General features: G+C 48.1%; 1 protein-coding gene across 1 annotated transcript; it reads right to left on the bottom strand.

Annotated features, from left to right (window-relative positions):
• Positions 1-336: 336 nt before the first annotated feature.
• EI90DRAFT_3019531 (uncharacterized protein) lies at positions 337-1812 on the bottom strand (the record flags this gene model as incomplete). The annotated part of the gene is made up of 5 exons (XM_039057373.1): positions 337-417; positions 473-898; positions 965-1049; positions 1175-1310; positions 1404-1812. The coding sequence occupies 5 exons, from the start codon at positions 1810-1812 to the stop codon at positions 337-339; spliced, it is 1137 nt and encodes a 378-aa protein (XP_038911692.1).
• Between the last annotated feature and the right edge of the window lie 11887 nt (positions 1813-13699).

Raw genomic sequence — 13699 nt, forward strand, 5'->3', positions numbered from 1 at the left:
GTGAGACTGTAGTTTGCGAACACTCGGGAATGTATAGGTGTTGAGAGTACTGCAGGGAACTTATCCCGAGGTGATTGATATCAGCCTCAATGTCAGCCTGTGTGCGACCTGGATTGACTTGGGCAATCCCAAGCATACCCATGAAACTCTGCAAAAGATCCTTCATATCAACAATGTTCAGCAATACAGCCTCACAAAGGAATGTAGAATCAAAAGCGTTCTTGCAGCCATTGAAAACGCACTTGAGCCAAAAGTTCAGATGCTCCTGCAGCAGATCACGTTTGTGAAAATGGCCAGGATGGCCAGACGGGTTAATGAGATAGCAAGTCAGAATCGTCAAACAAGCCTCTGGTGACAAATGCCACCAGAAGTCGCATGCCTGGTGCAATAGCTCATTGCCGTAGTTTGACGGAGCCACTGTTGATACGAAGTGTCAGATGTAAAGTAATGATTATAAATTCAATTTGCTTACCTTGATCACCTCAAACGTTCGGCTGGCATCACCATCATGGATGCTTGAGTTAAACTTGTATAGAAGAAGGAGATCACAGTAAAGAAGTATGTTATTATAAAGCAGGGTGTCACCTTTGTCATCCCCGTTAGATGACACCTGTTGTGTGGCTGACTCAACATCTCCCATGTTATGAGATGGGTCACTTGCACTTGACCAAGTGATACTGCTGCTTGGATTTTGATCTTCCTCGGTATCACTGTCATCATTAGTAAAAGCAAGACCATCATCGAGGTTGGGGTTGGATGCCACAGACGAAGGCGCAAAGGCCAGGGGATTTGAAAAGCCCTGGGGCATAGAAGAATCGAAAAAATTGGTGGCAGCTTGTATATCATGTAGGCATGCAAAGGTCACAGCCTCTGTTGTCCCATAAGTGGAATAGATTTTCTGTGCGAGTGAGACGAGAGAGCTGAATGAGCACTGATAAAGAGGGAAGCCATGTTTGCAATATACTCGGGGCTCCTCAAGGAGGTGAAGTCGGTCAGCCTGGCCAGATGACACAAGGAGCTGTGCAGAAGAGTGGCCGCACAGGATACACCTAAGAACGTGTAAGGCTGCAGATTGAATTGACAGAGATGAAAAAAGGAAGATGCACCTTGCATAGTGAAGTGTCATGGTCATTAGAACAACCTCAGCCAGACGGAAACAAGGATAAAAGTCGACCTTTTCAGTGTTGATCTTGTGGCCAAGGGCTCTGCTGTGAAGCAGAGGCCAAGGTCACCTTTACCAGTTTTTGTAGCCCAATGGGCTTTATAGACACCCTTAAGAAATGCCCACTTCATGTGACAGAGCTCAACCACTGGGAAGATCCATTTATGGGACATGGACCATGAGCGACAAGTTGATGTTTGTTCAAGGAGGGTGTGGAGTCGTGCGATGGTTGATTGATCACCTGAGACTGGGAACTGCCTAGACTCCAATTCTTGGCAGCTGATTCCCAACTGCCGCATGAAAGCATCCAGCACCACATCCCTATTCCCCTGGGTATAAGCCTCATTGAAGCCTGTGCACTCAAGCGGGTGATACTCCATCTTGGTAGCCTGCACGTGGCACTTTGCGTACTTGACGCGCTGCAGGTTGTCGACATCCTTCTTGAACTTCCCCAGTGCAGGCAAGTATTCGACCAAGATCCGAAGAATATTGGCGATGGAAACGCCCTCTAGATGACCGGCATCAAGGTCTTGCTTGAGCTTCTCGAACGTAAGCTCCTCCTTGTCGGCTGCCAACTGCCTGTGGTAATAACCCTGACCATCGAATACGTCAGGGTCTGCACCTCGCTCCACCACAATAGTAGCAGCCATCCTGCTCTCCAGGGAGCTTCTTGCATTCAGGCTGGGTCTCCAGACCCTATGATATTGGTTAATATTGTCGTACACCAGGTGAAGTCATATTTGCCCATCTATTAGAGCACGACCCAGTCCCTTCAATATGATTTTTTTGTCAGCACCCAGACTGTGCAGGCCCCACACAGTGGTGGAGTATGCAGTAGCCAGACCCATATGGCTGAGTATGGTGTGGACCAATCGGTGAGCACTTGTTGTAAATAAGATTTTTCCGAAGAAACTTTGCATAATATTTGCCTTGACACAGCGGAAGTACAACATTATCAGCAGTGATACCATGCAGCCCTAGCAAAGTGAGTAAGTATGTTGACCGAATCAAGTTAATGTATAATCTTCTCACTAGCCACGGGTCTCGCATATTATTTGAGCCATGTCCGCTCATTCCACATTGCGCTTCTCGATAGAGAGATTTGAGGCGCTGTCCATTCACCTTCCCAATTGCAGCCATTGTCATTACTGACCATGTTACAGGGGCCGTGCATTGTATGAGGTCTTGGGTTTCCGTGAACGAGAATTGTGCGACCTTCGACCATGTAAGCCCAGCTGAATCTCCAGCACGAAGTGAAGTGTGCTCGGTAAGGCACTTCATCTCTCTATTGACTTCTTCTAGTACCTGCTGGACAAAATATTGTCGGAGGCTACTCTGTGCCGTTACCCCCTGCCAAACACTCCGCTTGTCAAATCCAGTGTGCACAGAGTCATTTGCGATCTCCCCTAGTTGAGGCAAGCTTTCTGTTGGCAGAGATGTAAGGAGTGGCAGAGGCTGTGCATAGAAGGGGAGCAGTGTAGGAGAAATAACGGTCACACTATGGAAACCCATTATGGAAATATGCCAGATAAATCACAAAACCCCATACGACAAGTAGATATGAGAAAATAGAAGGACCTGAATTTTAATGAATTTTTACGAATTTTTACGAATTATTATGACTATATGCGATAAATTGAAAGAAAGAAAATTAGCAAAAATACTTCAAGCTTAGCATCAACAAGACGGAATTCTCGGGGAAATTTATACCAAATATTAAAGAAAGAATTAGGACAATCGACCAAGATTTGACTATAGAAACAATCAGAGAGCCTCAACGGAAACTACTTTCCCACGTCCGCACACGTAGCCAAGGATGGAAGTACCACGGAACAAGGATTCCTCAGGAACTAATGCAAAATTCAAAGTCGTGTTTATAATAGGAAATGTAGATGTCCCCCAAATGGACCCAATGAAAGTAATTACAGGGAAAACTATCCATAAATGACGGAGATATGACTAAAACTCTTGCAAAACAAGGACAACGCTTAAAAAGCAAGCGCGAAGAATAGCCAGTAACGACCGAGACGAGCTTGATGGCCCATTAGAAAGGAAGGGATCTAATCTTAATCCACCCAAATTTTCATAATAAAAGGATCACGCATTAACGAGATATCCAATAACAGGAATAGCGACATCAAAAGTCCGAGCTCAGGGAAAAAACGATGTTTACGAAGGATCCATAATTAAAATATACAACGAAATTTACACGGAAATTATGAAAAATAAGAAATTATCGTTATGCAAATTTTCAGCCCAAACGGTCCAGCCGTTGTAAAGTTATACCAATGACGGGAATATAGAAATCCGCATCATGTTTAATGACATGTGAGGGTGGCAATGCGAAGGGCACCGGCCATCGGAACCGAGATCCGCACTTCGGCAGATCGCGAAGACCAATTTCCGTCCAAATAAGGAAGAGCCCGGTCAAAACAAAGCACGGAAAGTGCAAAACAACCTTAGATCATGAGGGAAAAATCTGAAATAAATCACAGAAGCCCATATGAAAGATATAAACACCCACGCATATCATAAATCCTGAACAATTAAACAGAAACAGCGCCTGCATATGAACGACTATGGGAATGACACACGTGATTACCGAATGTGCGCACGAACTTTTGCTAACTCGACGAATACCAGGAAATAGAACACAACTTTAGTACCATTGGAAAGGTGGGAATAAATGAAAATTTATGATACCAAGAACGTGAGAAACCATCCAGAAATGAATGAGATACAAGGACATGAAGTTAGAAACCTGATAACGCGCGGGAAGACAGCTTCAAGAGGTCCAGAGCCCTAAATAAAATACATAAAAATATGATATCTTCGAGGACGACCTAATATAACAACGAACAATACATATGGAGCATTAGGATGTGATAATACAAGGGGGAATCAGGGAAGATGAACGAAATCCACGAAAACCACTAAACTACGACGGACCATGGCAGGAATTTTAGGGAACGATATTCTAATGAAGTGGAGAGCTATAATACATTCGTTTGAGTAATTCTTGATTACTAGCAACTTTTTCTTTCGGTTTTAAACCTGAACAATTCACTCATTTACCATTTCAAGTCTCATTTTAACTACAGAATCACCGAGTCATAGCAAATTTAGTGGTAAATATGAGGAATTTGAAATAGGAAACTGCGACAAATGCAGCGCAGTCAAGTTTTAATTAACCATTAAATAGCTTAGGCGAGGAAGGACAATAAGGATTCTAGGCGCAGTCTGACCGCAGTAGAGCCGCAGTTCAGTGCAGTAAAGCGCAGTAGAACTATAGCATGAAATTTTCATTTTTTATTCAGTTTGAGAAAAATACACTGTAAATAAATCCTGTAAATACGAGGTAGAGTGTGAAAAAGGAAGGCGACCCAAGGAGTATAAAAGGGAGACCCTTTCTGCGACTTTTCGCCCCCCTCAGAGAAGTAAGAAAATAGAGTATTATTTTTCTCAAGCATTTCTGGTTGTCACTCCAGTGCAAAAAAGTGATATACAGTTAAGATTGCCACTGTAGTAAAAGGCAGCAATTAAGGAGAGAAATATTAAGTAGATATTTCAACAGGAGAGCTGGTTAACACTCCAGATTTCAAAGTGTAAACACAAAACAGTTATTTTGCTACTGTTAAAACAAGCAATAAAATAAGACAAAAATAAAACAAACTCAAGGGACACTCCAGACACAATCCAAATCCATTAACTGAGTAGAATCTTTGAAACTTCACCAAGTAGAAGATTTAATTCAAGTTAAATTCCAAATTAAACAACGCTACACAGAATTACACCTAGACAAATTAAGAAAATTCAATAAAAGGAACAGCTCCGCAGGGCTCAGTTTATCTGTAAGTCAATTCCCAGAAACTTTAGACTAACCCATAAAAATAGAATTAGCCAAAACACTCAGATTGGTACTATATTTACAACAAATAATACTAGTACACTTCCCCATCCTAACTAAAGAACCAGGGAACAGCTTGGTGGTGGTCTCGTTTGAACCTCCCAACTGACCTTCCTTCGTTCTCTCCTTCAGCAGTTGAAACATTGGTGGGTCCTTAGGCTTTTCTTGCCCATAGGGATGATCAAACATCAGCTGAACAACGTTTGCAGGCTGGGTCCCAATAGACGTGTGACCCTGCAGGAACAAAGCCAAGCTTTGTTTTGAACTTGGTGTGAGGTACGGTTGATTTTTATCATCAAATATCATTGATAAAAATTGGCCCAGAGTGAATCCTTGGCGGCACATGACAGTAAGGACCACCTCGGCCCCGTAGGGCATTTATCATCTTAATGTGAGCTGTCTCAAGCAACGAGATTTTCTTCTCCGTTGACCTACAAGAAGCGCAAGCCAAAATTTTTTTGCCTTCTACAGCCACACTCTGGGAATACCGATGTGTGTTCACCCCACGGTCATTGAGATTGATTTCAAGTGGAGAGGCCGATACCGGTGCAGCACAACCACGGTAAGGCACCTCTGAACGGACTGAGAATGGAAATGGAGCAACTGATCCTGAATAGCCATCATGTACAACGCGGATTCTTTTGGGAGAAGGATTGTCACGGTCATCAAGTGGTGACCTGAAGCCATGACCTGAAGCATAGAGCATGTTGAATGTTCTCTTTGACATAGTCTTTGTCAGACATGGTAGCAAGGTATTTGAGTCAGGACTTTAACAAAGAATGAAGACCCTGGTGTCGGAATGTAACCGTCCATGCAGGGTTGTCTGTTAGAACGTGCGGATTCGGACGACTCCGGAGTGGAATCGGAGACTTAGCGTGGAAGGACCTTGGCCTCAGCGACTCAGGCGGAGCGCTGTGCCATTGCTGGTTAGTTTATGGATCATTGCTCCTGATGTCAAGTATTTATTACTTGCAATGGTAAGTACTGACTGCATCTTTTCAGCATATGGATCATTGCTCTTGACATCAAATATTGATTACTCACGACGGTAAGTACTTGTACTTGTTATTCATTTGGGCTTATTACTAACCACTTTCACGTTACTGGTCTACGGACCAGTATTTCCTCTGGGATGATGTCAGGGCACAGCCCTTGACCCCACTCACCCTCAGACACCCTCACCCTTTCCCTAACCACCCTCTCCCCACATTTCCCCATTCCCCCTATCCTTCCCCCCACTGTTTCACATAATGACACATGTGTGCGAACCCGTGGGAACGTTCTGGGTGAGCGACTCGCCCAGAAATGTACAGCCACAACCGTGGGAACATTCTGGGCAAGCAGCTCACCCAGAACTTTCCCACGGGTCACACCCGTTATGGAAAGTCGGCAGCAAGCGGGAACTGTATAGTTCCTGGGGTCCTTTTGTGTCGGCCTCACAGGGGGCTGAGAAGCTTACCCTTCTTCTCAGCTCATTCCCTGTGAAGGCAAGTGTACTTACCCGCTTTTCAATGAATAACAGCTCATTCCCTGTGAAGGCTGAGGCTAGTCCCCTCAGCGACTTTGAGGAGTTAGCAGCTGGGGAGAGTACCCCAGCTTCCACACCCGGCCTTGCCCTCTGGCCACTCCCAGCTGGGGTCCGGATCCTGACAGATGAGAGCCCACCTTGCCATGGTCCAGAGGCTGCCCCAGCGCCTGATGTGGTTAGCTGACTGGGGTCTAAGAGGCTCTCCTGAAGATAGGCCATCGACAATCGCTCTTGTTTCTGTCGGAGGCTCACACATGATATGCTGTTAAGGTCGTTGATGATTCTCACACACTTAAGTCATTGTGATGATTCTTGCGCACTCTTCTTTTACAAGACTTCTGGTGTCACAGGTTCATTGATCATCGTCTCACACTCGCGATATGCTGTAAGGGCTGTCAATGTTCACATAGTAAGTTCATTCATCATCAGCTCACACTTGCAATATACTGTTAATTTCAGACCATTCGATAACGTGTGGGTCATAGTTGTTATCTCATTGGTTCCGTTAGGATGGAGTTGGAGAAAGAATCATCTGTTCAGGTGGATCCCAGTCTGCTGTCTGTGACCGATCCCAATCCAGTGGATGCCGAAGCATACCAGTGTGTCATATCCATCCCTGGCCATCGACTTCCGATCCCTCCGATCCCTCCGGTCTACCCCCGCTCCTTCCTCACTAACCTCGGAGCTCCCATATTCCGCAACTCCCTCGGTACCCCTCGATGGTCACCACCCCCTCCTTTCAATTTATTACCTATGCCTCCCTAAGTATGGAGCCCCAAAGGCTTCCGGACAACTCGGACGTCCGCTAGCGCACTCCTGCCTCTGCTGGACAATACACTCGCTTGCCCTGCAAAGCCCACCTTCGGGCCTATCCCTCCTTTCTGTTTCTGGGTTATCGCCTGCCTTTCCGCTAACCCCGTAACCCAACTCGTTGGTAATATTCAATCTGTCAAAAACCCGGATCGTAGTGGGGAATGCGTGAGTCCGAATGCAGGCGGGGCTCAACTAGAGGGGGGTCCAAGAGCTCCGGTAGTGGACCGAAGCTTCTCAGGGAGCCTGGTTCTGCTGGATGGTACAAGAGGCTCTAAGAAGGACACGGCCTCAGCGACTCGGAGGGAGCGCTGTGCCTCCGTTACGTCTCAGTTAGTCCTTGTATTTCTTATGTCTGAGGTATCTTGTAGAACGGAACGGGATTCACTCAGAGGGACTTTGGGTAGCATATTAGTCGAGATTAGAACTGAGGAACTACAGGTTCTAATCTATGGATATTTATAAGAAGGAATGGAAAGGACTTAGTCAAAGTCCGAATGACAATGGGGCAACAACGAAAGGTGCCGAATGATACCGAGAGGTACCGAAAGGTCCCGAACGATATCTTAAACGGGGAACCGAGGTGTCGGACCAAGGAGGGCGGAGTTGGAGGCCGGAAAATGAATGGGAACGAGAAATGGGTAAGGGGGGGTTAGCCGACTGAATGGTAGGAAGAAGGTAGTCGTGCTAAGAATGGAAGGTGACTAATAAGTGATAATGTGAGTGAGATCACTGAAGGATGCGGGTAGCTCCGAAAGTGGAGTTGCATATCCGAAGGATATTAGGTGACTCAAATAAATGAAATGGGTGGAGGAATGTTTTAAGGGTATGTCACGGGATGTCGGAGGTCCGTCGGGATATCGGAGCAAATCCGGAGTCTCTGAATGTTCCGACTCGGGACCGAGCTTCCGGGATGGGAGTGGCCAAGGTTCGGTGTGCCGCCACCAGACCGGAGCTGAGACAGTCAGGAGGGAAGGTGACTCGAGGAGTGGGGAGGCATGGTGTAGGGGATGGTGAAGTTGTTAGGAAGGTGTGATGTGGTGGGAGTGCGCGGGGTCGGGATTCCGGGATATGACACAATCAGCTAATGTCTAACCCTGTTAGCTCCGCTCGGCTCGGCTCTGCCATTTGCGGACCCGCCCTCGCTGTAACTATATATACTTAACTTGTACATAGGTTACACTCCAGTAATAAAATCGACTAGAGTTTACCCTCTTCAGTTCTGGTGGCCAGTTAGTAAGTTAGGGCACGGACATGTTTACTAGGCACAGCGCTCCTGGCATAAGTCGCTGAGGCCGAAGCCCTCCATCACGGAGACACTCCTTCGTCTCAACCTGGTCTCTGGCAGTATTTTATTACTCCCTGACTAGTACACGTCTTGTATGGCACCAAAAGCCCCTCGCACTCGTTCGCAACTACACACATTAGTTCCCAACTCTGCCTCACCGTCCCCAGAACCCTCACAGCCTGGTCCTAGTCGATTGGCGAGAGACCCAGTTGAGTTTCGAAGCTTTTCTAATCTTGAAACCCCTCTCCCATCGACCCCGATCATGCGCCCCGTTAGGAATCGATCACCAGTTGCAGATTCCGACTTCAGAGACACCACGGAACAACCCATAGACCATGTCCACTTCTTTGGACTCGGTTCCGAGGTCCCCGACTCGTCGTCCCTCCTCCTGCTGATCCTCCCATCCCCACTGTCCCAACCACTGACGATGCCGAACCCATCCCCAACGTGGCTATTGCACAATTAGCCCAAGCCATTGCCAGCTTGGCTCGTCACACCGGTCTTCCACCACCTCCACCATCCTCTGCTCTCCAGACCAAGGTCCGTGAGCTGGAACAGTTTGACAGGAAAGATCCCCGAGAACTCCAAGTATTTCTGGTCCAATGCGAACTCAATTTCCAGGACCGTCCCCTCGCTTTTGCTAGCAACTGCACTAAGGTCATCTTTGCGCAGTCCTACCTCAAGGGAATGGCCCTCGATTGGTTCGAGCCGGATCTATTATTCGACCAAAATTCTACTCTTCATCCGCAATGGATGAATAACTACCAAGAGTTCGTCAACGAACTTCAAACCAACTTCGGTCCTCACGATCCTGTGGGCGATGCCGAAGTTCAACTAATGACCCTGGACATGAAGGACGGGCACCACATCAATAAATACGTCATCGAGTTCAACCGACATGCCTCTCAACTTCATGGTTACGGAGAAGCCGCACTTCGTCATTTTTTTTATAATGGATTGCTGGAACGTATCAAGGACGATATTGCCAGAGTAGGTAAACCTTCTACTCTTTCGGAACTTCGCACCTTGTCACAAACTCTCGATGCACGCTATTGGGAGCGTAAATCTGAAGTTACACGTCACGCGAAACCTTCCTCCTCTAACGTTTTCGACAAGTCCAACGCCGCTTCTCATCCCGACCCCATCCCTTCCTCCTCCTCTTTCAACTCCGCTTCCAGTAGCAAGCCTCCAAAGGACAACAAGAAGTCCGAGGCCAGCTCCGCTAAACCGGACCTTTCGTCTAAACTCGGAGACAATGGCAAGCTCACGCTACAAGAGCGTAAGCGTCATCTCGACGAGAAACTTTGTATGTTCTGCGGTCAGTCTGGCCATATGGTCAAGGATTGCCCCAAGTCTTCTTCTCGCACGTCTAAGGCCCGTTTGGCCCAGACTGAGGAGCAAGGATCCGCTTCCGCAGAAGCAAAAAATTAGTCCGCACCCCCGTGGACTCCACACGGACCGGGGGTTGCGATCCTTCCTTCCGTGCGCTCAAAGAAGTGCATTTAAACGCGTCTTCCATCTCCGACTTATCCTCCCTCCATATTCCCATTTCTTTTTCTCTTTCAAATGGTCTATTTTCCCCTCTCAATGTTGACCCTTCGGTTAATGTTCTACCCGTTGTAGATAGTGTTGCTGATGTACCACTCTCTCCTCCTCCCCCTCCGACTACTTCCATAGATCGTTCCACCTCTCTCCGTTTCTCTTCTTTCTCTTCTCCTGTCCCTTCTCCTCCGTCCAATATTAGGACACAAAATAAACTTTTTCGCTCCTATGAGAACGTACCCACACTCATGGACTCTGGGTCTTCGGACTGCTTCATCGATGACACATTCATAAAGAAGTTGGCCTTGAAGACATACCAGATTAAACCCCTACAACTATGCCTATTTGATGGTAGCACCAACTCAATCATAACCTGTGCCGTTGATATTCCCCTCCGCTTCGCTTCCGGAAACATCACCCCCACAACTTTCTTTGTCACATCGCTGGATGGATCTTGTTCCTTAGTCCTAGGACACAACTGGCTTACCCACTACAATCTGTTGATTGACTGGGTATCAAGCAGTATTACGTTCTGAACTTCCGAACCTACCAAGACAGTTACCCCGAGCTCTCCCCCATCGTCTCCGGTACTATTGCCGTCGTCCGACATCCAACCATCTGATGTTTCACCAGCACCTCAGTCACAGGCTCCCACTCCTCCATTACCATCTATCGAGTTCGTCAGCCATTCCGCATTCGTGAAGGCTTGTCGACTTGAAGGATCGGTATCCTTCAGCCTAACCATCCCTTCCGAGGAAAGCCACTTGAGGGCTGCCTCATCCCACACCGATTCCATCGACCTCTCGGCCATTCCAAAGGAGTATCACGAGTTTGCGGATGTGTTCAGTAAGAGCAAAGCCTCGACGCTGGCACTGCACCGTGAGTACGACCTGAAGATCGACCTTGAGGAAGGCACTTCACCACCCTTGGGTACTATGCACTCTCTCTCTACTTCGGAACTCGAGGCCCTCCGGGCATTCCTAGATGAACACCTGGCCTCTGGGTTCATTTGTCCCGCCACTTCCACTCACGTGGCACCGGTCCTCTTCGTCCGCAAGAAGGACGGATCCCTCCGTCTTTGCGTTGACTTCCGAGGGCTGAACAAGATCACCAAAAAGGATCGCTACCCACTCCCCCACATCTCCGACCTCCTTGACGCACCTAGCCGTGCCACGGTCTACACCAGACTCGACCTCCGGCATGCTTACCACCTGGTTCGCATTGCAGCAGGCAACGAATGGAAGACCTCCTTCTGCACGCGCTATGGTTCCTATGAGTGGCTTGTCATGCCATTCGGTCTCACAAATGCACCCACGGCCTTCCAGCGATTTGTCAACACGATCTTTGCCGACCTCTTGGACGTTTCTGTGGTAGTCTACCTAGACGACATCCTTACCTACTTGGAAGACATGGCTTCACATCAGGAGCATGTCTGAGAAGTTCTTAGGAGACTCCGCAAACACGGCCTATGTGCCAATCCAAAGAAATGCGAGTTTCATACGGACACTACGGAATATCTCGGATACTGCCTCTCTCCCTCCGGACTCACCATGTCCATCGAGAAGGTCAAAGCCATCCAATATTGGCCCGAGCCCCATAAAGTCAAGGATGTCCAATCCTTCCTTGGCTTCGCTAACTTCTATCGGCATTTCATCCACCAATACTCCGACATTGTGGTCCCCTTGATGTGCCTCATGCGTAAAGGAGCCCCCTGGTTATTCTCTGACGATTGTCGCTCTGCTTTCAACACCTTGAAAGAAGCCTTCACTTCTGCTCCTATCCTCACACATTGGCTACCCAACGCCCCCCTCATTGTAGAAACCGACGCCTCCGACTATGCAATCTCCGGAATCCTGTCCATCCGTTGTGATGACAGAGAGATTTGCCCTGTCGCTTTCCGCTCTAGAACACTCTCGGCGCCGGAGCTCAACTACAACACCCATGATAAGGAACTGCTCACCATCCATGATGCATTCCGATTGTGGCGTCACTACCTTGAAGGTTCAGGAACTCCAATCGATGTCGTTACCGACCACAAGAACCTCGAGTATTTTTCCACCACCAAACTCTTGACCCGGTGGCAAGCTCGCTGGTCAGAGTTCCTGTCCCAGTTCCACATGACTGTCCGATTCCGTCCCGGAAGACTCGGAGTAAAACCAGATGCATTGACTAGACGCTGGGACGTCTATCCCAAAGAAGGGGATATGGACTACGCTCGCATCAACCTGCAGAACTTCCGACTGGTCTTCACTTCGGAGCAGCTCACTGCATCCTTACGAGCCACGTTCCTAGCTGCCACAGTAATCCAAGCAGCCGTACTCGTTGACACAGAGGCTCTCCATCGAGACATTCTAGCCTCCCTCTCCTCCGATACCACAATCTCTTCTCATCTCGCTTCCCCCAACCTCCCCAATTCCCGCTGGTCCGTTGATGCCGAAGGCCTGTTAAGGCTGGACAACCGCATTTACGTTCCGGATTCCAACGATCTCCATCTCCGTGTTTTGCAAGACAAACATGACCACCAACTTTCCGGACACTTCGGTCAAAACCGGACTCTGGATCTAGTACATCGTGAGTACACCTGGCCGAGCATCCGTAACTTTGTCAAGAGTTATGTGTCCTCCTGCACTTCTTGTGCCTGAGCCAAAGTCCCCCATCATAAGCCTTACAGCTTGCTCAAACAACTCCCCATCCCCAAACATCCTTGGAACTCCATCTCCATGGATTTCATCAAACAGCTACCCTCCTCTTCCGGATTCACTTCCATCTTGGTGGTCGTGGACCACCTGTCTAAACAGTGCATTTTCATTCCTGCTCACGATACCATCACTTCTCTGGAACTGGCCAAGCTCTTCCTCCTCCATGTGTTCTCCAAGCATGGAGTTCCTTCCCACGTCACCTCCGACAGGGGTCCGGAGTTTGTCTCTCATTTTTTCCGTTCACTTGGTAAGGCCCTCGACATCCGCCTCCACTTCACCTCCGGTTATCATCCAGAAGGAGACGGTCAGACCGAACAGATGAACCAGACGCTTGAGCAGTACCTGCGTATCTACAGTAACTACCAGCAGGACAATTGGTCCGAACTCCTGCCTCTCGCGGAGTTCGCATACAACAACGCTCCGAATGCCACCACAGGCGTTTCCCTGTTCTTCGCCAACAAAGGCTACCATCCGAACATCACTGTTCACCCGGAGCGAGACCTGACATCAGTACGTGCCCAAGAGTACTCCGTAGATCTCGACTCCCTCCATCACTTCCTTCACGAGGAAATGCATCTTGCTCAGATCCGTTATCAGGGCCCTGCAGACTCCTGCCGGAGTCCTGCCCCAGCTTTCAAAGTAGGAACCTCGGTCTACGTAAAGGCCAAGTATTTCCGCTCCACCCAACCTTCCAAAAAGCTCTCCGAGAAGAACCTCGGCCCATTTGAGATCATTGCCCACGTTGGAACTCACTCCCTCACCC

Source organism: Cantharellus anzutake (assembly GCF_015039405.1).
Source record: "Cantharellus anzutake strain C23 chromosome Unknown EI90scaffold_60, whole genome shotgun sequence".
In the NCBI taxonomy this organism is placed as follows: Eukaryota; Fungi; Basidiomycota; class Agaricomycetes; order Cantharellales; family Hydnaceae; genus Cantharellus; species Cantharellus anzutake.